This window comes from Harpia harpyja, chromosome 10 (genome assembly GCF_026419915.1).
Source record: "Harpia harpyja isolate bHarHar1 chromosome 10, bHarHar1 primary haplotype, whole genome shotgun sequence".
In the NCBI taxonomy this organism is placed as follows: domain Eukaryota; kingdom Metazoa; phylum Chordata; class Aves; order Accipitriformes; family Accipitridae; genus Harpia; species Harpia harpyja.
In genome coordinates, this window is record NC_068949.1 from 40,330,528 (window position 1) to 40,357,870 (window position 27,343).

Consider the following 27,343-nt stretch of genomic DNA (forward strand, 5'->3'; position numbering starts at 1 on the left):
ATATATATAAATGTCTATTGCTTGTGTTGAATGGTGAGAATGATTTTGAGAATTGCTACTCTGTCAGGCTATGGAAAGAATTTTTGAGAAATAGCATGCACTTAATGTCTGTTTGTACACTTGCATATAAACTGAGCTTTTGAAGTTCAGTGATGTTTTGTGTGTGTCTGTACTGAGCACACTGACAGGAAACACTTTCTAGCCAAAGTCCATTCCTGAAAGCCAGTAAAGTTTGAGGAAGATAAGAGGAGTATACTCCCTGAACTGTAGCAAGACTGGAAGATAAATAGTTATAGCGATTTGATGGATTGAACCAGGTAGTGGCTCAGTAGTAAGGGCTCAAGTGATTACAAATGAAATTTTTTTTCTTCCTGCCTTCTCCCCAACGGAAGCTGACAGCCTGCCTCCTTAAACTCTTCAGACTTGCCTAGGGTCATTGTAGTTGAGCAAGTGGCTTGTCTGAAAGCAGTGGTTTGTTTTCTTATCAGAATTTGTGCCTGACCTAGGATCAACTCTGTTGGTGGTAGACTGGAGAAAGAGCTAGAAAGCAGTTTTGGCTTTTGATGCTCTTCCAAGTTGCTTTTGTATCAACTTTTTCAGGGTTATGTTTGTGTAAACATGAAGAATTAAAGAAACTTTATCTGGCATTGCATAGCCCTGCATCACTGCTGGTAAGCTCTGAGGGGTGGTGGTGGAAGTAATCACATCAAAGCTGGTTTTGTTCTGAATTTGTGACGGAAGTTCTATTGTGCTGCAACTACAATGCTGATACAATCGCTGTGAATAGTAAATGTATCATCAGTGATCATTAATCTCTGACAAGAATCAGCAAAAAGAGGCAATGCTTATTTCAATAGCTTGAATTTAGTTGGTGGGATAAGGGAAAGAATGAGCAATTTTGTACTTTGGGATGGAAACTTGGTAAGCAAGGACATACCTCAGAGTATTAAGGGCATGTGTTAAAGGCCTATCAAACCCTAGCAATTGTCTCAAATTAAAACATACTGAGGACACCAGAGAACTCCCTGAGTTGAAGATCTTCCATAGGGCTCAGCTTGCTGCTTGTACTGACTTTTTCTGTACAGAGCTTCCTACTTTCTGCTTTGAAGGACAATGACTGTTTTGACAGTGCTCATTATAACCAACACAATACTGTAAGAAGTCTGTTTCAACAATAATGTGTTGCAGTTTCAGGTTAAGTCTTTATTCCTGGCTGTTTGAGTTTCAAGAGATCACTAGATGACTAGCATGACATCTATAGGAATATAAGTTTGTGTGGGGAAGCAAGAGTAACTGTATTGATAAATTGTATTTCACATTATATCTCAAAGCATTTGGTCTGTTTTGGGTGTAGAGAGAAGTCCAGTGATAGAGCCTTGTGGTAGTTAATTCTTATTGATAAGGCATTTCTTAAAAAAAAAAAAATAAATTCAAACTTGCCATGTGTTGTTTCAGCATTCAGCAGTCAGAAATGTGGCCACATGTCTCATACGTATGCTGTCCGAAAACTTTTAACTGAGAATTTTGAGGTGTTTTTGTATGGTTACTTTCCCCCTTGGCTTTAAAAAGATGTAAATACTGTCTGTAACATGTATCACTGCCTACCAACTTATGCTGCCTCTTAAATTCTGCTGTATTTTACAGTTAAAGACTAATCTCCTTCAGGCTTGCAGCTAACTTTTTGGATCTCTGTATATTAAAATCGTTACATAAGCAAAGATTAAGTGGTTATAATTTTCAAAGATACAAGACACTCTCTGAAGATAGCTGCTGCCAGAATTGCCAAACAGACTAAATGACTGCAAGTGAACAGCCTCAAACAAGGTTACAGTATTAGAACAATTTGGAGACAGCTTCTTCCAAAACAGAGTAAATAGGACTGCACTCAACATGAAAGCCTGTGTTCTTTGGGGGGTGGGTGGGGGAATGACAGTTAAACCTTTTAATTTGATTCATCCATCTTACATTTCCAGAGTGTACTCTTCAAGAGCAAGAGGTTCATATCGGTATTTACTGTAGTGGTATTTATTCAGCATGATTGGGTGTTGGCTCTGAGTCGAGATATGGCTGTCATGCAGCAAACTGAGCTATAGCCAGTAACGAAGTTCTAATCAGAAGGTCAGAACCAGATGATGTGGGTTTTTTGTTAAAACAACTTGCTTGCTTCTATGCTGTCACACATTTTCCTATAGAAAGTTCTCTAGAAATAGTGCAAGAAAAAAAATCCTGTGATACTGTCACCAAAGAAAGCCAGTGTGATTCCACAGTTGGTATTTTTTCACAGCCTACAGGCATTTCTCCTGTAAGACTTCTTTACATCTAGGTTTTCTTGGACACTGACCGCCCCCCTCCATGTTAATCTCCTCAAATGTTGCTAAATATGTATGGTGTTTTTCCTATGCCCTGCCTTCCCCATGGAAAATTTTCTTGAAACAGTTAGCCTTCACTGTTAGTAGCTTGATAATCACACTTATCTCAAGAGCCAGTGCTGTCCAGCTGGTGGATCGACATAGTGTGTCTTAACTCTTAAACTGTAATGTTCATTTAACTCCAAATGCATTCTCTTTTTTTTTCCAAAGCTTGTCTATACTTTAAGTGAACATAGAAGTCAGTTTAGGGCCAGTTCTCATTGTGCCTCTGCACTACTAGGGAGAACTATTCCTGTAGAAGTCTTGGACACATTTTGTATGATTATGCCTAGGGCTACATATGTCCACAAAACTAATAGAACAGCTACATAAGACCCACTTGTCCTACAGTTACTGATTCCAGTTTCCTTATGTCCTCTTGCAGGCAAGTCTAAACTATTGTTTCTTTATATCTAATTAAAACAAAACCTTGTTTTCTCATTTTTTAATCTATTGTAAGCTACTAGAAGAAAATATCACTTACTATCCAGAGCTTTCTTAGTAATACCTCTTGTCATAGCAGGAAATCAGTAGAAAGACTTAGATGGTATTCTAGATTACTAGGTTTGTAGTAGCTATGGTAAGCCTTCAGTGGTTTGGTTCTTTAAATTCTTCCTGTGCCTAGCTTTTTTTGGCTGCTTGATGTATCTAGCTGGTTTCTAGCTCTCGCAGTGGAATATGAATGCAGAAGTCAGCTGCAAAGAAGCAAAAAGTAGATGAAGCCTGAGACAATACAGCTCTGGAAAATTCAGAGGTGAAGACAAGACTCTGGGGACTGTGTGGGTGAACTGGGAAAGAAGGTGGAAGACTTGGGAGTGAGGAAACCTGCCTGTGTTCCTCTTTCCTATAAGTTTGATAGTGCAGATTTTCCACTTCCGCTCAGCATACAGATGCTTTTGCACGTTGTTTGGACTGAAACTCTGAGCTCAGACTGTCCTGGAGCTTGTTTTGTATGAGCACAAGTCTTTGGGATACAGATACAAGATGAGTTTAGGTACTTCAGCAAGGTTTGAGGGTAAATCAAACTGTTCACACTCATAGCCACTGTTGCTTATTTCCTGGTGCTTGTCTATCTATATTAGTCTCCTTAAGAACTTCATTTAATTATGGCATGATTCCTACTAGGTTCTGTACAGACCAAGTAACTTTCTGTAGCACTCTTACAGTGAAACACAAAGAACCAGGAGTTTCTCTGCAGATACAGTCCGTTAAATGGTACAGCCTGGTTACACACATTAATTGTAGCCCTGTACTGCCTCCTGCAAACATAGCTTTAAGTTCTGCTGCCATGTGCTCTTAGTTCTTGCTTGTCTGCATACAAGCACATGTGATATACCCCCTTTAAATGAGTTCAACTTAGATCTATCCTGACTTAAACCATTTCTATTGTATCTCATGTAAATTCTTGTATTTAATGATGAAATCAGCTGAGTCTGGTTTACATTTAAATATTATGCTGAAAGCTAGGATTAAATGTGTGTTCTTAGAATAGCAAAGTCTTAATTACAATGTTTCAAGGAGGATACAGTGTTTGAAAATAGGTATGTAAAAAGTATCGGACTGAGTATCAGTTGTTACCTGCAGATTTCTGACTTCCAAGAAGAAATTAAGGTCTTGTAAATAAAGTGTGTGTAGGTGGATGATTTGTACCCTTATGTATCTTAAGATACTGTGTAAGTTTGTTCTTTCAAATGTTCATCTGCTTACACTGAAGTGTAAGCTAAGATATTTAATTTGTCTGGATGTTAAAACTGGAGAAACTCTTCCACCTTGGAACAAGTGAGTTCTGGTAGATAATAACAAGCTGCTTGTCCTTCTTGGTATAGAAATACCTTCTCTTCTTCTTTGCCTTTGTGAGTTTGTTCTTTCTTACACAGATATTAATTGCTTTTAAGGATTTGTTTTCACTTAAAAGATTTGACTTATGAAATTTATTCGTTCCCACAGTCTTGAGCTCTTGAACAGGTACTACACCAAAATTAGAAACTCTTTCTGAGTATCAACAATGTGTGTCTGTGACCACAGAATACTCTTAGTGTTTATACTGTCTTACTGACTTGCATCAAGTGATGGCTTGAATGCATGTTGAGAGGAGTACCCTTTACAGCTTAGAAAGTTGATAGTGTTGCCTTCCTGCTTTCTCTTCCTGTGTGGTTCGCTGGAATTTCTTAACAGCAGAAGAACTATAAACCTGAAACTTAACTTTGTGTACTTCAGTATTCTGTGTAGTTGTTGAGAGTGTTTTAACAAAAGAGGAAGTGTGTGTGTGCATGTATATAGAAAGAGGATGTCAAACTAATCGTAATTGGATAGGTATGGGAGAGAGCTGGGGCTGAAAGTTAACGTCTGCTAGGTTTTTGAAGCTATGTAATTAACTCAATGACCTGTATTCAATTCCACCGTACCATGTAAAATATCAGTTAAGTTACAAATTCTAATATCCATTAGAAGGACTAAGCTTCCATTGAACTGAATTACTGTAGCCCAAAACAATTATGTTTGTTTTTTAAAATATCTGGGGTAGGGCTTTAAATTGGAAACTTAGTAATTTGGTTATAGCTGCCTGGTAACAAGCAAAAATTGGACAGCATATGTATCTTATTCCTATTGCAGGAATAGTGGTGTATTTTCTACCCTCCAAGGTGCGGAAAATGGAGAGAATGACCATCACTGGATTAATTGTCCTGTTGAGTTAACTTTAAAAAAACAGGAGCTTTGTTCTTTTTTGCAGCCACTGATCTTCTTTTGGCTTGGAATCCCATTTGTCTGGGCCTGGTAGAGGGAGTCATTGGTAAAGTTCAGCTTCATACAGGTATGTGGTTGTTGGGTTTTTTGTTTGTTTTACTGCTAATGCACTTTGTTTTGAAGTCAGTGATACTACAAATAATACTGTGTAGCTCAAATGGAATTATGTAGTGTTTTTTGCAATGGAGGTGTAGTCCCCAACTATGTGAACTTGTCAAAGTGATTATATTATAGCTGCAGATGCAAATTCCTTCTACTTTCCAGTGTACGTATTTTGGTTCATCACTGTCCTCTAAAAATAGAGAACTGCATTCACAAAGAGTAGAAATTTGTGTTTGAAGTTCTATCTGAGGCTCCATGTGGGATCTGTAAAATTGTTGCACCTTTTTGAATAATCCTTTCAAACTTCTTTGTTGTTTTCCTATGATACAGTGCAAAAGCTAATGATGGCAGCTTTCACAAAAATATAAGTCTTGAATTCTCAATGGTATATGAAAACCTGAAGAATAATTACTACCTTCATAGATGACTATTTGAAAGTAAAAGGAACACTTACACTTAACTACAAATAAGTTTAAGACAGCTATAAAATGAAAGCAGGTGTAGAATGCATCGTAATTTAATGTTAAGCTTGTCTCTGATTCTAGTACCTTTTTCCTGTAAAATAAAGTCAATGCTCTTCTAGCTTTAGTCAGCTGCAGATTCCTGTAGCCATAATAAATATTTATTTTGATATATACCAGCTTTGTCTAGGAAGATTCTTCTGCCAGTAGAGCTCTGGATATCTTTTTACTGACAGGTAGGAAAGCTAGCCATAAGCTCTGCTTCACTTACTGTGTGCTGTTCTTTTTGTGAATGCTTAGACTCTGCATTTAAAGTAGTGCCTGGCAATATGATCGATACAGGTAAAGTTTCAAGCGTGTTCCAGGATAGCAGGATGGATTAAGTGCTGAAATGGATCAGATGTTTGTGGTCCATTGAATAGAAACAGATTAGTCAAGATGGCAGTGGCATACTAGCAGTAGGGGAGGAAGGAAAATGGGGACTGGTACACCACTGCATGAGGACATGACAGATCTAGTTCTAGGAAATGCTTGGCTCCATAGCTACTGTAACCTCTAGGTCTTGTTTCTGAGACTAATAGTTCAGAGCCCATCTCTCCATGAAGTTTATGGTCATATCCTCTTTCCAGTTGCATCGCTTCATCTTCTTTGAATTTCACCTGATATTTTTGTCTGTGCTCATTCTACAGATCTGTTCAGCCATCCTTTTTCAGATCTGATGATGTGAAGTGGTTCAGACTCTGCCATCTCACTTTCTCTTCTCATCCAGGTTGTCCGTGCTGTTCAGCATGTGCTGTTCATGATGAATGGTGGCTAAACTCCAGTAATGACCTCTTTCTGCTGTGGGAAAATGCTCAATGATTGTTTTTAACATGTTTTTTGTGTGTGTTGTGTGGTGGTGTTGCGTGTGGGGTGGTTTTTTTTTTTTTTTGGTATTTAAACCAAGCACTTAGGTACACAAAGGACTTCCCTCCTCTCTCTAGGGAGTCTAGTATAAAAGCCTTTGAATGGGTAGACCTTGTCAAATGCTTTCTGGAAGGTCTAGAATGTTATGGCAACCGAATATCCTTGCATGTGTGCTTATTGTGAAGTACTTCCTCTGCTCATGAAAGCTAAGTTGAAACTTTCCCCAGCATGTGACACTTCAACAGGTGCCAGCTTGCTGTTGTCAAGTAAATTAAGATTATCAGGTAATAAGCATTTCCATGTGTCCTATAGAGCTACTGAATAGAGCCTATAAGAGTCTTTCCATGTGCCCTATAGAGCTACTCAATGATTCTCATCCAGGCACTCTGGTCAGTTGCTGCTTAGGCCAGTGGAAGCATTTTATTTCCTCTCTGCCTTGTTCAGATGATACCATCACAAACTGTTCATAGACTATCCTTCTTGCTGTTGATATTCTGGTATTTAGTGATGCAACTGTCCTGTAAACAGACATTTGTTTTCTACTTTAAGTGTCTGAAGAAGGATACAATCTCCAGCTATTTATCCTTACTTTTCTGCTGGGAGCTACTGCTCCCTTGAATCTGCTGACAGTTGCTGATGAGTGTCCTCCGTCAGGCTGCAGCCCAAATGAGAGGGCTGACTGAGATGTCTTATGTAGGTCTCTGGAAACCTATTACTGTCAATGAACTCTCACTTGATCATATTCAAGTGTAGTTTTGTGTAATCTTCTAGCTGAATCATCTAGCAGTCTGTAACAGTAACCTGTCTTCATTACTTATTCTTGTATCAATCTTTGTCACCTGGAAACTTTATCAGCAGAAGTTGTATAAATATTTAACATTGCTGGACCATTGTCTCCAAACTTAGAGTACTGTGCTGCAGAAGCTGGGTGAAATGCTTTTCTCCCAGAGCTAATCTGGAACAGGAAGAGTTGTTGCTCTGATTTCTTCTCCCCTGCCCCCAGATTATAAAGATCAGAAAACTTAATTTGAATCTCCTCTGGCTAGCTAGAGTCCTGTATGGGCTTGTCCAGCTCAGAACCTTGTTATTAGCTATTGTTGGAGAGAAGTACTGGTGTGTTTTAAAAATGCTTAGCACATATTGACTAATACTGGAAACTTTAAATACCTTTTTAAGTATTGAAGTTGCTACCAGTGTACTCAAGCTGTAACTAAGTCTATAGGCACTTTAATGTCTTGAGCATAGAGGCTTATAAGTTCTTGAAAGATTTGCTTAATGTGAGAATACTGGTGTAGTCCTAAAATGACCTTGAAATGTCCCTGTAGGCAGTCTTGGGCTGTCCTTAATTTAGCATTGAAATACCCTTCCCAAATTGTTGTAACTAGGGATGGGATTTAATTTATTCTTAATCTTGCTGGTTCTACTGCTGGCCTAGTACAGGAGAATTTGTAGGAAAGCTTCTGTGGCAGGGAAGCAGTCTCATAGAAACCAGCTAGCCAATATTGCATGGTTTATTTTTTAATTCTTTAAAGAATTTTTGCTGTGAGAGGGTCAGTTGTACATCTGGACATGACTGTACACTCACATTGGAGATGAGTCTACTTAAAGTATCACTTGGTTCTTCCCCAATACTGAGTTTTCTTAAACATTAAGATGCTTTTGGGGGGTGGGGCAGAAACCGAAACAACAAAACCTTAGCTGAATATCAGAATGCAAGGATATGGTCTCTTACCTTTTTCTGGCCTGTTCCAAGATGACTTGTAAGAAAATGTGGAGTAAAAATGGGAATAGAAGGAAAATGATTTTAGAATATGTTGTGGAGATAAGTTACTGAAATGGAATGTTGCACGTTTTCTTGGTACAGATGCACAATTAAAATTGTCTCTGCATGATCTTCCTGTATAGAGGCAAGCATGTCTCTTGCATGAACAGTGTCTCCTTTATAGAATATTAACTTTGTTTTGTGGTCCAGTTAGTGTGCATACATACAAAATATAAGTGTAGCCACTCAATTTTGTCAAAATCCCAATACAGAACTAGGAAGACGTTGTGTTATTTTTTGTTGAAATAAAAAGTAGATACTTTAATCCACTAAAATGGTAATGGTAGCCTGAAATTGAATCACGTTTGATCAAAGACTACTTAGCAAGTTGATCAAACATTGTAGTGCTAGAATATGCTCAGAGTTAATACTGTGTATCTAACTGTAACCAAACCTGGATTTCTTAGCCACTTCCAGCAACTTCTGCTTAACTTAATTGCCACCACATGTTTTTCTGTTTCTTGGTCAAAGCACACCCCTATGCAGTTTCATGTCTGTACTCGTTTCAATTTGGTGTGCTCTTCCAGTGCTGGTTAATTAAGACCCAAATTAAATGCTGCTGGCAAAGTTCCATAGACTCAGTAAACAGAAGGGAAGTGGAGTTCCTCCTTTCCTATCCCCAGGAAAGGAAAGCTTTTTTTTTTGTTAGCACGCCTCTGAATCTTGATAGAAACAATTAGTGGTTCAGCATCTGCAATATCTTCAATGAGACGTAACTGCTGCCATTTGTAACTTCATCCAATCAACAACCTAAAACATTCTTTTTGCATGCAACTAATTTTAAGTTATTCAAGTAACAAAAAAATAAGAAAATTGTAACATGGAATTTCTTGGCTAAAATCAAAATACTTGCGAAAAGCAGTGTTTATAGTAAAGTTATGCACAGTTTAAGAAAAGTTACTGCAAAAGCATTTGTGGAAACTAAATACTACATTGTTTGGGAAGTGTTAGAGAAAATAAACAGCAGTGGTGTGCTGACACTGAAGCAAAAGAGCTAAATTCCTGTTTTAGTGAGGAATGGGAGGTAGTAGCTTACTTTAGATATAGTACTTTAAATTAGTTGTTGCCATCTGCTCTGCCATAGTTCATAAAACACTAAAAGTGAACATTCGATCTTAAGAGATGATTTAAAACATGCGGTCTTCTGGAATGACATATAGCTGTAGTGTTCTTTTGTATACACTGTACCTCCCACATTGAGTAGACAATAACTAATCTTTTTTTTAAAGCTATTCTATGGAGCTGCTTTTTTTTTAACTGCAGAAGCACATACTCTATTTAGGGATTCAGTTATTTAGATATTGCTGGCAATTATAACATGCTGCTTCTCTGGCTGTTGTTGAAGCTTTTACTGTAGGGCATACTTTATCTGCATAATTACTTCCTTACTGTTTTCTTTTGATCTGCTGGGGAATTCCTGTTTTCTTTCAATGTTCTGTGGCTCTGGCTATAATACAAATAGAGTTTTGAAATGTACACCAAGATGACTTTGAGTGCATTCTAAAAAATGATAAAGGGATACAGAACTCACTTGGCTGTATTAAGCTTTTGTTTACTGCTACCAGGGTTTGTTAATGAGGTAAACTGAAGAGTAGCTAGAGATTTTTTTTTTCCAGTTTTCACGAAGATCTATCTGCTTGGAAGTGCTTTTACATTATACTTTTTTCCAATGGAATCATATTGATTATTTCACTGGAGCTCTAGATGATATCCATTCTTAAAAGAGTATCTGTTTTGTTGACATACACTGGTTATCTCCTCATACCAGTAAGTTGTGTGGCTAACCTTCTGTAGGTGGGAATAGATGCGATTATAGCACTGCCCACCAGGAATATCTGTCTGGATGTCCTATTGTATTACCCTTCTGTTAAGCTTGGATTGCCCTGGGTTTCCAGAGACTGTATTGTTCTTGCCTACTGGAAAGCAATATAGAAAATGTAGACCTTTTTAGATGAAGCAGTAGACATCTTCATCTGTTGCTGGTGTTTTGGGCAGCATTTCAATTTCGCCTTTTAAAAAGGATTTTCTTACCTACTTATTGGTTTTCTCACTGTTGCATAGAATCTGTCCTGTTTTCCTCAGCTTCCCTTTTCTTATTTCCACCTTACCCCCATGGTTGCTGGGTGGAATGAGGGAGGCAAAGGCAGGTGTTCTCCAAGTCGTGTTGCCTGTACCTATGCAGAAAAGCTGTTCCAGTGCCTGCTGTTAGTGAGGATAACTGTCTTGCTGGCATTTGCTGTCACTCTTGCCCTTATTTGTTATCCTTTGACCAGTTTTTAGGAGATGATGCTTATGTCACAGCTTTGAGTAACCTGATGCAACCTCAGAGCTGACCCTGCTTGAGCAGGGTGACATCCTGACATCCCTTCTGACCTGAAGGATTGTCTCTGTGATCCTATAGAGATTATGTTTCTGATGTTGTGTTCAGGAATTAGTGCAGGACTTGCTTTAGAAGATCGCATATATTAAGTGGTGCATGTCTTTATTCCCTTTCCCCTCCTCCCTTTTTGGGGCGCAGCCTCTGGTTCTCACAATGTATTTGTAATTATGAGGATCTGTAACTTTTAAAGGCTTCTTAATATCCAACATAAGCACATCTCTTTTCTAAAGATAGTAATACAAAAGCAAAATAAGGAGTGGAGTGTCATAATGCACAGTAGTCTATTTAAAATGATTATTCTGTTTCTTTAGAAGAAACTGCTGCTTGTATACATTGTCAGATTTGGGTTGAAGTGTTCAAGGTTTTTTTTAATTGCAGTTATTGGGAACTTTGATAGACCTTTAATTCTATGCTGAGTGTGTACTGGAAAATCTGGGAAAGAGAACAATTCTCGGTGTCCTCTAACTTTAAACAAGTTATCCTGGGTTTTTCTTAAGCACTTGGAGGATAAAATACTGTTTAGAATTTACTGAGTAAGGAAAACAGACTTTGTATTTGCTGTAAAGCCTGTAAATAGATTTTTCAAAGGCTGTATATTGTATTCAAAGGCATAAAATATGACACACTCTACTGTCACAAGTGTGGAAGTGTGTTTAAGTCTACCATAGCAGGCTTTCAATGTCTGTATATGACCTCTTCAGCTAAACTTGGTTGCTTCTCAGTTGGGAGAAATTGTGAGTGTACATGTGTGTCTCTAGGACTTTCTGTGCCTTTTCTATCTCTCAACAGAACCTTCACTTTTGACTCATAAAAGCCCAGCATACTGCTAGCATGCTAGTGATCTAAGCAAGGGATTAAAATTTAGGAAGCTAATGTCCAGGCACTATTCAGCAGTCAGTGGGAATGTTTGTTCTGTTTCCCTGTCTCTTTAAAGTGTTGAAGCTATAATTGCAAATTTTGTAGACTGAATGTGTGTATGGAATGCCCCTGTTACCAATACCTTAATTAATCTTTGGCTCATTAATTTCTACACCACTAAGATGCACATACTTCAGGAATGATGTTGGGAAGCTTTAAATGTACATGAGTTGCTTTATGATGCAGTCCATGTTTGCTCACCAGATTTCTTAACTTCTAAATCTTGTAATCAGATGTTACCCATGTCTGTCTTGTTTGCTGTTTTATACGCAACAGAAAGTACAAAGGGAAAATCTTAGCTTGCTGACTGTTGAGCTCCAACTATTCTTTTCAAATTGTACTGCCATTAGTGATGTTGGTGGGAATGTGCATCATCCTAGAGATTGCCTAATTGCTATAGATGCAGTGCTAACTTTACCTCTAATGGGTAAGTCTATGAAATAGTTGATCTCCTTATTATATTAGAGACTGAATAAGTATTGTTTTTTTTTAGAGGTGTTTTTTATTCTTAATTGCAATGCATAATAACAAAACATAGCAATAGCAAATCATCATTCACTGGAGTCTTCTAGTCAAATGGTTCCTGGCAGGGGTTTTATACTGGGGAGAAGCTTCTGGCAGACTAATCAAAGTAAATGTCTGACAGACAAGTCAAAGCATCTACTACTCTTTTTCCAGATTTACCATGGTGGCTACTTTTAATTCGTCAGAAAGCATTGATTGGCAAACTTCCAGGAGACCATGAGGTTTGCAAAATAACAAAGATTGCAGTGATTCCACTTTCTGAAACAGAACCTCAGGATCTGGAATTAGAGGTATGACTATCTTCAGTGAATTGACTTTCCCGCTTGTGCTTCAGTGAAATTTAAATGTGAAATATAATAAACATGTGCCTCTTATCTCTTTTTCCGGGTGTATGTGGATGTATTGAACATTTTGTGCTTTTTAAATACTGTTTTTTGATTAAAAGTTTTTATTTTTTTAAATAGATATCACAAGTTCTGCTGGGGAGGGAAATTACAATAATATTATAGCCAAATTTCATAAAGACCCTTGAAAATATCACACAGGAACAGAATTTTATCAGTGTAATTGAGCAACAGATCATTTGAGAACAGAACTGAATCCATTGCAATCATCTAAAGGGACAAAGCTGTAGACTAGAATAGGAACCTTGGTTTTTTGCTTAAAAAAGAAGCTCTCCTGATTACTACTTAATGACTAGGATGGTAAGACTTCCAGTAAATCCTAGTACTCCGAGATGATGTACACTGTGTTTACTAGACTGTTGGGAGAACAAGTCTGGCTTCAGGCTTCTCTTTTGAGTGTGTGTGGCAGAGAGGGATGATGATAGGGGTACAGGATGACTTGTGATAGTATCTATGGTGTCTGTATGACAGCATGAGAATCCTTCCCTGAAGAGGGATAAGAGTAACATGGAATCTCCAAAGCTTTGGTGGAACTCTAGGAGCATGAACAGCTGCTGAAGCACTGTTTTGGAGTCTGGGCTTTAGAACCTCCCAGGGTCTGGGATACAAGAATGTGACTTCAAACCTAGATCATAGAATCATAGAATCATTTTGGTTGGAAAAGACCTTCAAGATCATCAAGTCCAACCATTAACCATGCCCCCTAAACCATGCCCTGGAGTACCCTATCCACTCGCTTTTTGAATACCTCCAGGGATGGTGACTCAACCACTTCCCTGGGCAGCCCATTCCAATGTTTGACAACCCTCTCAGTAAAAAAATTTTTCCTAATATCTAACCTAAATCTCCCTTGCCTCAACTTGAGGCCATTTCCTCTTGTCCTATCTCCAGACACCTGACAGAAGAGACCAACACCCTCCTCACTACAACCCCCTTTCAGGTAGCTGTAGAGAGCGATAAGGTCTCCCCTCAGCCTCCTCTTTTCTAGACTGAACAACCCCAGATCCCTCAGCTGCTCCTCATAAGACTTGTGCTCAAGGCCCCTCACCAACTTGGTTGCCCTTCTCTGGACACGCTCCAGCAGCTCCATGTCTTTCCTGTAGTGAGGGGCCCAAAACTGAACACAGGACTCGAGGTGTGGCCTCACCAGTGCTGAGTACAGGGGAACAACCACCTCCCTGTTCCTGCTGGCCACACTGTTCCTGATACAGGCCAGGATGCGATTGGCCTTCTTGGCCACCTGGGCACACTGCTGGCTCATATTCAGCCGGCTGTCAACCAGCATGCCCAGGTCTTTCTCTGCCGGGCAGCTTTCCAGCCACTCTTCCCCAAGCCTGCAGCGCTGCATGGGGTTGCCGTGACTGAAGTGCAGGACCCGGCACTTGGCCGTGTTAAACTTCATACAATTGGCCTCAGCCCATCGATCCAGCCTGTCCAGATCTCTTTGTAGAGCCTCCCTACCCTCAAGCAGATCGACCCTGCCTCCCAACTTGGTGTCGTCTGCAAACTTGCTGAGGGTGCACTCAATCCCCTCATCCAAATCATCAATAAAGATATTAAACAGAACCGGCCCCAACACCAAGCCCTGGGGAACACCACTCGTGACCCGCCGCCAGCTGGATTTCACCCCATTCACCACGACCCTCTGGGCTCGGCCATCCAGCCAGTTTTTCACCCAGTGAAATTCACCCAGTGAATAGATGCAATACCTTCCTGTTCTTAATTATGTAGGCAAAAACATACTGCATCAGCTAGGTGTTTCTGTGCCTAGAAAGCTGTACAAGAACTGAGATTTGCAGTGCCCTCTCCCAGGTACTTCAACTCTTACTCCTGAGGTTATCCCCAAATATCTCTAATATAGGGCTTCGTGTGTGTGTTTTTTGGGGAAGAAGCTGTCATATCTTTGCCCTCTGAATCAGGAGAGAGTATTTTTTTAATGGATGCTCTTGCTTCCATCCTGTTTTGGAATCTTAATTCTATAACTTGGCTTCAAGGGAAACCCTTACTTTAAATGTTGCGGAATTTTTTTCCCAAAGAGAATGGGTAAAGGAAAAACAATACAAGTGAGTAATACTAATTTACATTGTAATTTGGGTGTGAAGTGGAGGTGGGTCTGGATAATCACGTCGTGTCAAATTGAGGCAGACATTCTCACAATCACAGCAGAAAATGCCTTTTATATAAAAGAGGGCAAATTTTGCTATAGATGGAAACCTGCATGTTCCCCCTGTATTTATTCCAGAGTGTCTCCCCTAGGTTTGTGGACATTTCAGTCTTGCTTTTGTAGACTTTAATTAAAATTTCCTCGAACTTTTTAAAGAGTATTTAAGTATTTGCTTTAATTCAATATCATTATTTAGCTTTGTAAAAAGCACCATTTTGGAATAAACAAGCCAGAGAAGATTACACAATCACCAGATGACACAAAATTTCTGTTGAAGACTCTTACTCAAATTAAATCAAATGTGTCTGCTCCAAATAAAAAGAAGGTAAAGCTTTCTACTGTTTTCTTGTTTTTCCAAAATGTTTAGTTGATAATTCAAAGGTTGTGGTGGATGATCAAATGGAGTACTAAGACCTAAAAAGAGAACTAGTGAAAAACTGCAGAATGTGCAACTACTGTCTTGAAGTTCAATCTGATTTTCAATTATTTAACTGTGGCTCTTCTATGATTTTTTTCATTTTGTAATTATATAATTTTGGCAGAATTACTAATAGAGTCCCTTCTTACCAGGATTAGCTTCTAGTGGGATTCTATACTTCTACAAATTGCTCTGCATAAGCATGTCTCTTTATAATATGCAATTGGAGACAATTTGGTGCACAGTTCCTCAGAGAACACTGTATAATCTTATCAAAATGCTTTTAACACAATAATGGCTTGGATTAGAAAGTCCAAATAATATTTATTAAAATTAGAACAGGTAGATGCAATATTTCTTGGAAACTCTTGAGATTGAAAAATACTACTTGAATGTAACCTCAAAGTTTCAGAGTCTGACTGCTTTGAATGCTATTACTGCTAAAAGTAATAGCATGATATTTCTGAAGATGCTGTCCCATGTGTTTATCTCTGCTAGAAATTTTAAGATCCTGCTCCTCAGTGGGAAAATGTTTGTCTACAAGGTTAGAAATGGCATTTAGCAAATATGGCTGGAGTCTTTTTCAATCAAAGAGAAAGACATAAGCAAGCTATTACTTTTTGTTCAGATTAAAGAAAGTAAAGAGAAAGAGAAGCTGGAGAAGAGATTATTGGAGGAATTGTTCAAAATGTTCATGGATTCAGACTCCTTTTACTACAGCCTGACCTATGACCTAACAAATTCTGTGCAGAGGCAGAGTGCGTGTGAGAAAACTAACTTACCACTGTGGCGAAAAGTAAGTTGTTTTGTTTGTTTGTTTTTTCTTTTGGGACATGTGCTGTTCAATAATGTATGTGGTCCAAACTTAACTGGTCACATTCTCTGTGGGTATAACCTACAGCAACTGAAGATCTTGCCCTGTAACCAGCTTCAGTGCAAGGAAATGAAACAGTCTCCAGTGTCATGTCTTGAACTGAGCTGTTATAGTCAAAAGCAATGAACGCTAGACTTGTATGTACAGTTGTAGTGAATAACACTGGTGTCTTTACCAAATATATTGCCAAACCTTAAGTAAAATAATACAAAACTGCCCTTTTTGTTATAAACAGGTTGATGACAGATTCTTTTGGAACAAGCATATGATTGAAGATCTCATCAGCATTGATGTGAGTCTTGCTTCTAACAATAACATGTATTATGAGAACTGTTCTTTAGTTTTAGTTGAAATGTTTACTTAAGGCCTTGTATAAGTTTACTTAAAAACCTGCTTGGCAGATGGGTCAGGATCAGGGCTATGCCTTCTGAAGCTGAGCAGCTGGCATTACCTTCTTCCCCCAGCCAGCCTTCCGGCAGCCTTCTAGTTAGCCTGTGATCATTGCTAATGAATGAACATCAACCAAATTTGAAGTTTTATTACAATAAGGCAATGCAGAATAACTGGATGTGATATGTTTGTGCTGATTTCAAAGGTAAACTTAAGATGTATTCATCTGTGAAATGGATTATCCTTGGACAGAGCTGAACTTGATAAGAAGGAGGAGCCAGAAAAAAACTCTGAATTGCAAAGTTTTCTTGAGACAAGATTTTTGTCCTCTTAAGTAGAGAATACTGTTTTTCTCCTTCAACGGAGTAGCTGATCAATGTAACAGTAGTGTAGAACAAGTTATTCTGAACAGCTGTTCAGAGTAGATAAAGCATTTTCCTGGCTAATGAGCACACAAAGAAACATAGAACCACCACTCTTTCTTCAATATATCATCTCACTTGATTTTAAATGAACGTTGTAGATAAAGGACTGAGTTACTAACTACTATATGCCAGTTTAGACCAAGACTTAGGTTCTTTTAAAGATGACAGTGGACATCTGACCTTATGCCCTGCATCTCTTTCATTAATATTTTTACATACTCTATTGGTTATGGAGTCAGAGCAGGGTAAACCTAGACGCTCTGCGAAAAGTTGCATATAACGTAGGAGTTTAACTAGTTGTATTTTTCACGTTATAAGATATAAATGGATAACCTTGAATTAGTAGGGAATTTGGATCTCAATTCTGTTTAAGAAATTGATGTTTTAGGGTGACAAAGCACTAATGTGCAGAGCACTGAACCAGTTGGCTTGGGTACTAAGTTGGCCCATATAAAGCTTATGCTAATATGTTTTGCTGAAAACAGGCTAACAACATCAGACTTTTAAATTTTTTTCTATCTACCTACATAAATGTAATATACTATATGTCCATATAGAGGCTGTAAAACTGCCTTAAGGCAGAAACTAGGTAATAAATTACCTTATTTCCTGCTGTATCTGAACTCACTATCCTTGTTTTTGACATGGGAAGTTACTACTATAAGCTTTTAATGTGCTTAAACATCAGATGTAATATTGTATTGAAAAATCCCTTTGGGGAAACTGGAAAAGAAGCTTTTAGATATTGTAGGGTTTCCTTCTGTCCCTAGACAGCTGGGAGTAGAGGAGGGCTTTTTGCCTTGCCTTGATTCAGCTTGCTTAATCTCCACAGAAAAAAAAATCTTAAGTAGCTTGCTTTCTTCCTCTTGATTTAAAAGTCCTATGAGTAATGTAGGAAAAATGCTGGTACCTCTTACAGAAATAAGACAAGGATATGGCAAAAACTTCTTAGAACATGAAAAGCATGTGAAGCAACTGTTTATAAACATGAGAAATGGCAGAAATCACTGTAGGTAATGTAGAACCAACAGGAATGTAAATGTTTTTTGTAACCTTCAGAATGCTGAAGTGGACTTCTGGATTATACCCATCATACAAGGATTTGTGCAAATTGAAGAACTTGTAGTAAACTATAGTGAATCTTCTGATGATGATAAGAGCAGTCCTGAAACTCCTCCTCAGGAATCAACTTGTGTAGATGACATTCATCCAACATTTCTGGTGGCACTTATTTCACGCCGGAGTCGGCACAGAGCTGGTAGGCAAACAGAGTTGAAGGTATTGGGATTGTTCCTGAACACTGGAAGGGGATGCAGAAGATAAAACTTGAAAGAGTGCTGTGCTGCTCAGCAGATGGTCAGCTTTTGTCAAAGTATGTGCTACAGCCTTTCCCACTTATAGGAGGAAAAGAAAAGGCTGTAGTGCATACAGCACTACACAGCTGTTACTTAGGGCAGTTACTAAGTGAGCTTCACTAGTGTCCTCTTGAGCACTGAATGCATCTTTGGAGGTTGCAGTTATGAGATGAAGTTCTGTCTTTGCAAAGAACACCTTGATTAGGACCTTGTGTACAGCTCTGTCCTGATATGTTTTGGTAGGCCTGGGTTGGAGTTAAATTTTTGAAAGTCTTCCTTTGAGGACTTTGACAGCAGATGAATAGAGACTTGAAAAGGCAGGTGTGTCTGCATGCCTGTGTCCCAGGAGATGTTTATGCAGGACCAAGGTGTGAAATAAGAATCACGCTTTGGTCTTGCACCTTATTTGACTTATTCTAATACTAGCGAGGTAGACAAAAAATATTCCCCATCCTTAGGAGCACAGAAGGAAAGATTGGATCACTTTATACTTTAGTAGGTCCCGTTCAACACTAAGCCTTTTCAGTCTATGAGATTTTTTTTAAGATATTCTCTACCATGTCCAACTCCTTTCCTACATAGGCTTTTAACATGTCAAACCAAACCAAACAAACAAAAAAACCAAACTGGTAAGCCTACCCTGATATGGGACTGACCTTTGTACCACAGCTCACTTCAATGCATTTAATTCAGTTCCCAGGAAAATTATTTGTCAGACCAACCAACTCAGAATAAATACTTGAGGGTTCAGAGTAGTATCTAGTTTGCAGTATGCCTTATTTATACTAAATTGTTTTGCAGATACAGAAACTGAGTTGCAGAGGGCAAATTTCTTATTGATTCCCTCTTACTATTAATGATACTATGCTCATCTAATTGCTAGTCCAGAGCATAAACTGTGTTGAACTTTCTCCTATGACACAAAGATTGTTTCAGTAAATTGATGCAATGTTTTGAAGAATAATTATAGGATTGTGTGTTTAATTCATTCTGTAATACTTAATTTTAGCCAAGAGTTCAAAGAGTGCATTTCTGAAATACTGTAGTTAAAAAAAAACAAACAAACCAAACACCTAACCCCCAACAAACCCCAGAGGAAACACTGATTTGAAAGCCTAATATACTTCTATGCTAAATACACTTGTTCTTTGAGGCAGATTGTTTGTGATTTAAAAAAAATGAACAAAACCACCACTGCACTAAATTACCAACATGCCCAAGACCTTAAGGAAAGGTATGAGATAAAGGAAGACAGCTGCTCCTAAGCTTAAAAGAGTAAAAGCCTAGTGTCTGCAAAAGTTGAGATATCAAAAGTAAGGGAGCTGAAGTTTCCTGTGCAAAGATTTAGTTTGGGTTTTGGTGTAAGAGCCACTATTGGTGGCAGGATGTAAGTAATGGATGTCTGATGCTTTAATCTAAAAGCCCCTGTCTGATTAAAGGCTGTTATACGGGTCTGATATTTTTGTGACTGTATAAAGGTCCCTATGATAGGTATTTTACATTCCTTTCACTTCCCTATTTCTAACCTCTTCCCTTCTCTCCCACAGTCCTTAGCTAGTGGTGTTGAGGTTCAGTTCAAAAGTTTGGTCCAGTGCTACTTCAGGACTTGGAACAGAGTTGTTCCGATTCTGTGGAACTGAATTTCCATGCTATAAACCATGGTCTTGAATCCTTCTCCAACCCTTCTTACTTATTCCTTCCTCATCCCTTGCTACCACCTGCATCCATTCTGAAATAGTGATATATTCTCCTTTGAGTAAAAGCTAGGCAAATGTCCATATGCAAACGCTTATTTGTTCTGTTTAACGATCAGAGATGGCTAGGCAAAAAAACTGTGTATTCAGAAGAGCAGTATCTGTTCTTAAAATGCAGAATTAATTATACAGGTTAAAACAAGGCAGGGGAAGTCGTCTGTTTTGTGGAATGTGCAAATCTTCTCGGGCTGCTTGTGGAATCTCATTGTGAGAAGTGGAACATCTGTCAGTAAAAGTGGCCTTTAGGTTCATGGAAAATACTGAACACTAAAGTAAAACTTTCTGCTAAACTTGACAGAACAGGAAGTAATGTATCCTTTAGGGTGGACTAGAAAGATCTGTGACTTACAGTGCCAGTAGACTGCCTTGCCCTGTCAACTTACTTTCCGCTGCTCGTTGTGTATCAGTAAATAAACTTTATCCATGTAGTCAACATAACTTTTGGGGATTAGAGTAGGATAGGAGTGACCTTTACCATTGATCATGGATTTTGGCTAGAACTCTCCTGTGTTACTGTGTCAAAAACAGTAACAGAAGTTATTAATGTTTAAGACTAATACTTAAATATGAATTGATCATTCTCGTTCCTCCTAGGAATGCGGTATAAGCGAAGAGGTGTTGATAAAAATGGAAATGTGGCAAATTATGTTGAGACAGAGCAACTGATTCATGTTCATAATCATACTCTTTCATTTATACAAACAAGAGGCTCTGTGCCTGTTTTCTGGAGCCAAGTTGGATATAGATATAACCCACGGCCCCGACTGGACAAGAGTAAGTATTTGAGTGGAATACTTAAAGATGAGAGTTCCCTTAGAAATAGGTTCATTGGACTGTTGCTTTGCTACTAGTCTTTCAGTGGCACTTTCTAGAAGCCAAGAATAACAGTAATGACTTGACTCCACTTAACTCCTACTCTAATTGCAACTATGCAGAGCTCTAACTTCTTGTCCATTGTAAATTCCAACAGGCCTTGAATTTCAGTATTTAATGAAGTACCCGTTTTATGTCTAGTCTTATTTGTTGCAGTGTTTTCTGAGTTGGGAGGGGAGACAATTTGGTTTTCTCTTTTGAGAACCTGCTTAGACAGTGATGTCTTACAAATACCTTTTGTCCACAAATTTAACTTACACTGAGGTTCCGTCTGCAGTAAGAACTGCTATTTCAATGTGGGAAAACAGTTTTATAGTGTGCTTTTGTCTTCTCTGAAATTAAGTCCTATCTAACGGGCTTTGTCAGATCTAAATTGCTTCCTTTTCCACTGAAAGATAATGCAAAAGCCAAAAGATGTAAGACTATTGATGAGACTCTGGCAAATCTGGATGCTTGTATGAACTAGGTATTCATAGCCTGAACTTTCTTAAGATAGAGGTCAACAGTATCTTCTTGAGGTTTAGTGTTGGAAAAGAGAAACTCTTCTTGGAAGGAAGCTAGTATGCTCATGATCTTGTATAATCAGACTGCCACTGGATTGGGTTGACTGGCATCCTAGATCATAAGTATGTACTTCTACGAGTCCAACTTGTGTGTTGGATTCACATTCTCCTCTAGTATTAGCAGGTCTGGTCTCCTGCCATTGAAGACAATTTTTAGGGCTGAAAATAAAAAACCCCTGCCCTTTCAGAGGGGGCTGTGATGTTGGAAAGTTAAGGGACTGCTTTTCTCTGTCTTGAGTAAGAGCTAGTAAAATGGGCCTTTGAGCTTGCTTAGGAACTTGGGCAAAGCACATAATTTTAAGTTGACAAGCAGTTATGATCACTGCAAACTTAAGGAAGATGCATCAACGGATCTGGGTTTCTTGTGATTTTATACCAAATAACCTGGAGATTACTGGAGAGGGATGACTTGTTGCCACATCATGGAAATGAAAATTTAAATAAATTCAGAAAGTGAGGAAAATAAAAATAAAACACCTCCTAATCTCCTCCCCTGATAAGCTTGTGCTGTGACATCTGTTTATAAAGCTGAGCAGTTCTTTTTTTGTTCATCTCTTATTTCTTCTTTTTTTATTTTCTAGTAGGATTATTTTCAAAAAAAATATTGAGGAATTGCATTTAATTTGATAGACTTATGGGTAGGAATTGAGACTTTAAGGAATCGAGACTTCAAGGAATCAGCGATGCCTTGAATCAACTGGATAGCATTTTTGGTTTTTAGTTGCAAGTAGTATTGTCCTCTAGGACAACTGGGTAACACTTTCAGTATTATCCTGTCCTGCATGTCCCCCTTTGCAATTTGCAAACCTTTTTTGTACTTCAGTTTGCTTTTTCAAAAGATGCAAAACAAATATAAGCACTCTTCTTTTTGGAAGAGATGTTTATGTGGGTGTGTGGTGCATATGTGGAAGGATTAAACAGGATTATTAGAAGTTAAATTTTTGTCCAATCTGCTCTGCACAAAAAGCAAAATAAAGCAAAATTTTAAGAATGGTGTCTCCTATATACTATAGTAGTAGAACAACAATGTTGAACTTGAGCAAGTTGATGGAAGACCTTTACAAGTAATTCTGTACAATGTGTTATGCTGTGTGTCTAAGTACTTTAAGCAAAGCTGTCTTGGTTTCTTAGAGTATAGATTTGGGTGTGATTTAATACTTCAAACAGGACTCGTTGCTGAACAGGCTGTTTCTGTCTAACACTGCTCTGCCTTGTAGGTGAAAATGAAACGGTGTCCTGTTTTCGTGCACATTTTGAAGAACAGCTGAAAAATTACAAAAAGCAGGTGAGTGCTACATGATAAAATAGTCATCTTGTGAAAATGCAGGGGATGAAAGTTAATGTTTTTAGGTTTTTCTTGGTGATATGGGTTGTGATTTTTTTTTTTAGAAGCTCGTAGACAATTGGAAGGGTGGTACATAGATAGAATTTTACTAAGCTTTTCAAGTATCCTTGTAAGTCACCTCTAAAAAACAGCAATAACTTACAGAAATGTGTAAGCCCCACTTTTGTGTACCTGTCCTGTGAATTCATAGCTTCTCTGTACAAAAATTCAGGTAGGCAGGTAACTGTTGGTGCTTATTTGATCTTGGGTACAATATAGCAAAGACTGTAACTTCAGCAAGATTGCCTACAAATTTTTTAACTCTTGGACTGTTTGTTATTCCATGCTATGTATCTAAGCAAGTTGTGTGGCAGATGACAAGTGTTAAATAATTACACTTTTGAACAGGTTATTATTAATTTGGTGGATCAGACAGGCAGAGAGAAGATTATTGGAGATGCTTACCTTAAACAAGTTCTTCTATACAACAACGCAAATCTGACTTATGTTTCATTTGACTTCCACGAGCACTGGTAAGAAACCTTTTAAAAATGTCACTTTGCATCTTTTTTTATTAGCATGAAAGGAGACTAGAAGGGAGGAGAAAAGCCATTATTATTTCTACTTCTGCATGAAACACTTTCCTTTTAAATAGGAAGAACAGGACGAGAGGAAATGGCCTCAAGTTGCAGCAGGGGAGGTTTAGATTGGATATTAGGGAAAATTTCTTTACTGAAAGGGTTGTCAGGCATTGGAACAGGCTGCCCAGGGAAGTGGCCGAGTCACCATCCCTGGAGGTATTCAAAAAGCGCGTAGACAAGGCACTTCAGGACATGGTTTATTGGGCATGGTTGATGGTTGGACTCGATCTTAAAGGTCCTTTCCAACCTAAATGATTCTATGATTTTATGATTCTATAATACATTTTGTAAACTAAAGCACTATAAAAGTTCAAATTTGAGTAATCAAACACTGCTGTTTGTTGATCTTGTGTCCCTGACCAGTTAAACATGCAGTTATTTATTAGGCAAAGCTTAGAAGTTGTTAGCATTTTAAGCAAGAGGGTTTCCTTAAACATGCTATGAATGTAAAGCTGTGGCTGACCTGCTTTTCAAACTATGTAACATTCTGCTCTTAATTTTTTACTACAAGCCATTCTTCTTGTTTCTCTTGCTTGTTTCTATAAACACACGATGGGTTCTTTCAGGACCCTAATGCTGTTTTTCCATTATAAAATACAGTAGATTTTATTTTAATCTGGTATAGATAGTTTGTGTTTTCATGACTCCACTCTGATGTTAGCTTGGTCTAGTGCAGTGTTCACATGCCCAACCATGTGATCTGTCACAGGCACGCATTTCTCATGTTTCCCTCAAGCAGACTGTATTTGTGTACACATATGGGGTCTAAAAACTGTTTTAATCTTCATTTCCTAACTTAATCTAGGGATTACATCTGGCCTGGGAAAGCATTACTGGCTGAATAAGTATGTCATTAGTAGATATTGTCTGAGAGGGGAAGGGAAAAGGGAAAACCCCCTCAAAATAGTAATGGCATTTGAGACTTCTTTTCTGTAGGACTGTTGATATCCTGAATTGATCTGATACTTACTCTTTTAAATGAGCTTTCATTTTTGTTTGTTTGCTTTTCTCCTGAACTGCTGTAGTGACCAGGACTGTTTATTTTTGCACTGAGTGAACAGGGAACAATGCTGAAAACAACCGGGTGGGGTGGGGGGGAGGAGGAGGGGATGATGTGTCTGTAGCTGTTTTTTCTGTAGAATCTCTAGTAAAGCAGGGAAGGCCATCCCAATTTCAAATCTATAGTGGTTACTTCTGTTGAGACTGCCTAAAATGAGGACAGAATGTTGCACATGCCTGAATAGCTGCTCACTTGTTCTTCCTTATGGAAGCAGCATTCAAGAATGCAAATTCTTGAGAAGTTAAAGATCTGAAGCTCTTGGCTTGGATTTAGATATTGAACTGTACTTTTAAATAGCAGTCAATATTCAGAACTCTTTTAAGTTTATTGCAGGAGAGAATGTTTGTCTCTCCCACTTAACCAAAAATGCTATTTTTGTTAACATTACAAATAATATAAAATAATTAAGTAAAGAAACGTCACTACTCTAGTTCAAACTAACTTCTGTGAAATTCTGTATTTTAGCCGAGGAATGAAGTTTGAAAATGTTCAAACACTGACTGATGCCATTCATGATATTATTCTTGACATGAAGTGGTGCTGGTAGGTACTTAACAGTTTTAGACTAGTATGAAGTATTTGTAGAAAAAAAGAAAGCAGTGCATATTCAGAGGCCTTGATTTTGTCATAGCTGGTATATTTTATATTCCTCTCTTGGTGCCCAGCTTGTGTGTCAGTTTTTTGTGTTCTGAAGTATTGGTGTTCTACACATGTAACAGCAAAAATTCTCAGACGCTGTTTTTCTGCCTGAGGCTTACTGCATTTAACACTTTTAGGGTTTCTTGTATTTAACATGAAACACTTTGTATTTGACCCACAAAACTTAGAATGCTAACCTTACAATTGAAAACAGTAGGCATGTTTGATCTTCAGTTTTTACTGATTAAAGTTCATGCATTTTGGTAATGAGTATGGCTGCAGTCTTCAATTATTGTATATTGTTCAATGTATTTTGTGAGTGAGGTGTTGCTGTCGTTGTTGGCTTCTATGTTTTTTGAAATTAAATGCCTTTTCTCTTGAAAGCTTGTATTATATATGTATGAATTAAATTCAACATCTGATTACATATCAAGTTTATGGCCCCAATAGGATGTATGTTGGACACCTAACCTAAAGAGGGGGATAGGTGGGAACAAGAGTAGTTAATTCTGAGTGGGGTATGGCTGGGTGATGAGTGTAACTATAAATAGTACTCCACCTGTAAAGTTTTCTACTGTTTGTAGAAGCTGATAAACTACACTGGATTTTAAGTGTCTCAGTATGCTTTTGCTCTATTTTTCTGTTGAAAGGGTTGACCAAGCTGGTGTGATTTGTAAACAGGAAGGAATTTTTCGAGTTAACTGCATGGACTGTCTGGATCGTACCAATGTTGTGCAGGCTGCTATTGCAAGGGTGGTCATGGAACAGCAGGCATGTATAACTAATGTGCTGAGTACCTCAGAACTTGTTATTCACAGGGAAACCTGTGTTTGAAAAATACTAAACTAATCTCTACTGAAAAGGATCTTTGCGAACTACTTGGAGAGTTATGAAGCTGAAAGTAATATGTACAACTGAAATAACTTGAAATAATTCTAAAAGAGGGATGCCTAGTGTCCTCTGTCAGAGAGAAAGTGACTGTGTCCACATCTTAGAGAGGATTCTCTTGTTTTGATTTAGCCATTTTAATTTAAGTTATGCAGTAATACAAATTTTAAAAAACAACCCTCCCCTGCCCCCCCCCCCCAATAAATCCCTTCCCCATATGAGATGTTAAAGGACTAAAATCTAACTAGAAGTTGGATGCTATTTTAGCCACTTTGAAGTGAAATACTGTGGTGCAGCAGGTAGGGGGATTAGTTGTCTCCTCTGTACGTAGAGGAATAACTAATTCATGATGTAAATACCCCAGATGGCTGACTACTGTGCTCTGGAATAGTTCTCCCTGCATAGAGAAGGCATTTCTAAGCAGGCTGAGAGTCTTTCCTTTAGTCTTCCTCCTCTTTGCCCTGCACCCCATTTGCTTTTTGATATAGAAGCTTAGTGATGATTGTCTTCCCTTGTGAAGGCTTAATAGTACTGTAACTGAAACTTTGAAGCCTCAGTTACCGCCCAGCCAAAAATGAACAAACCTGACTATGCTTGGAGTGAAAGATAAGTATGAAGTGGGCCCTTCATTAGGGTGAAAAATGAATGGCTCTAATCATTGTATCTGGCAGTTCCTGTCTGTCATCTGCTTTTATGAACTCCCAATGTAGAAAAAAGTACTAGGGATGAGGGGTGGCACCAGCAATCCCACAGCTGTTATTTTAGAATAGGATTTCTGTATATGTTAAATCTGGGTCTAAAGGCAGCCTTTCAAAATCAAGAGTTACATAGATTTGTTGTGAAGGACTTCAGTAATCATTGCTATAGTATTAGCTTGTGATGTGCTACATCATTCTTGTATTATAGCTGAAGTACTTTGGAATCAATTCGTAACTGAGAAATGCCCTAAGCATTGGAAGGTGACTGACATAAAGTGGAAGACTGAGAGTTACAGGTGCCTTACCTTTGTACTTCCTTAGAACCATAGGACTTGTTTCTCTTGGCTGGAAACTTGATAGGGCTTTCAAAGTCAATGAACAGACTTGTATCCATTTTCAGCTAACTTGCAAAGAGTGCTTGAGCATTTTTTTTATTGGTTGTAAATTGAGATTTGCCTATGACTTAGTCCAAGTTATTCCTGCAGTTGGCCTAACATTCAGTGACTACACTGCAGTTATGTTATGTCTGGCTTTACCAATTTAGTGTGTGTAAAGACTAAAGTTTGTATTGTACCTGAGACTTATCTTGGGAAAACTTAAGTACCG

General features: G+C 38.2%; 1 protein-coding gene across 4 annotated transcripts in view; it reads left to right on the forward strand.

Annotated features, from left to right (window-relative positions):
* The window catches only part of INPP5F (inositol polyphosphate-5-phosphatase F), a 48,677-nt gene that overhangs the window by 10,699 nt on the left and 10,635 nt on the right, over positions 1–27,343 (forward strand). Inside the window, exons 2-12 of one of the 4 annotated variants that reach the window (XM_052799310.1) lie at positions 5,140–5,220; positions 12,421–12,557; positions 15,032–15,160; positions 15,882–16,049; positions 16,363–16,419; positions 18,002–18,200; positions 20,646–20,825; positions 22,705–22,772; positions 23,220–23,344; positions 24,978–25,055; positions 25,802–25,922. In XM_052799310.1, coding sequence (XP_052655270.1) covers positions 5,140–5,220; positions 12,421–12,557; positions 15,032–15,160; positions 15,882–16,049; positions 16,363–16,419; positions 18,002–18,200; positions 20,646–20,825; positions 22,705–22,772; positions 23,220–23,344; positions 24,978–25,055; positions 25,802–25,922 — 1,343 coding nt within the window. Of the gene's footprint in view, positions 1–5,139; positions 5,221–12,420; positions 12,558–15,031; positions 15,161–15,881; positions 16,050–16,362; positions 16,420–18,001; positions 18,201–20,645; positions 20,826–22,704; positions 22,773–23,219; positions 23,345–24,977; positions 25,056–25,801; positions 25,923–26,833; positions 27,034–27,343 lie in introns of those variants that run through there. The other 3 variants (XR_008236929.1, XM_052799311.1, XM_052799312.1) reach the window with 3 other exon arrangements.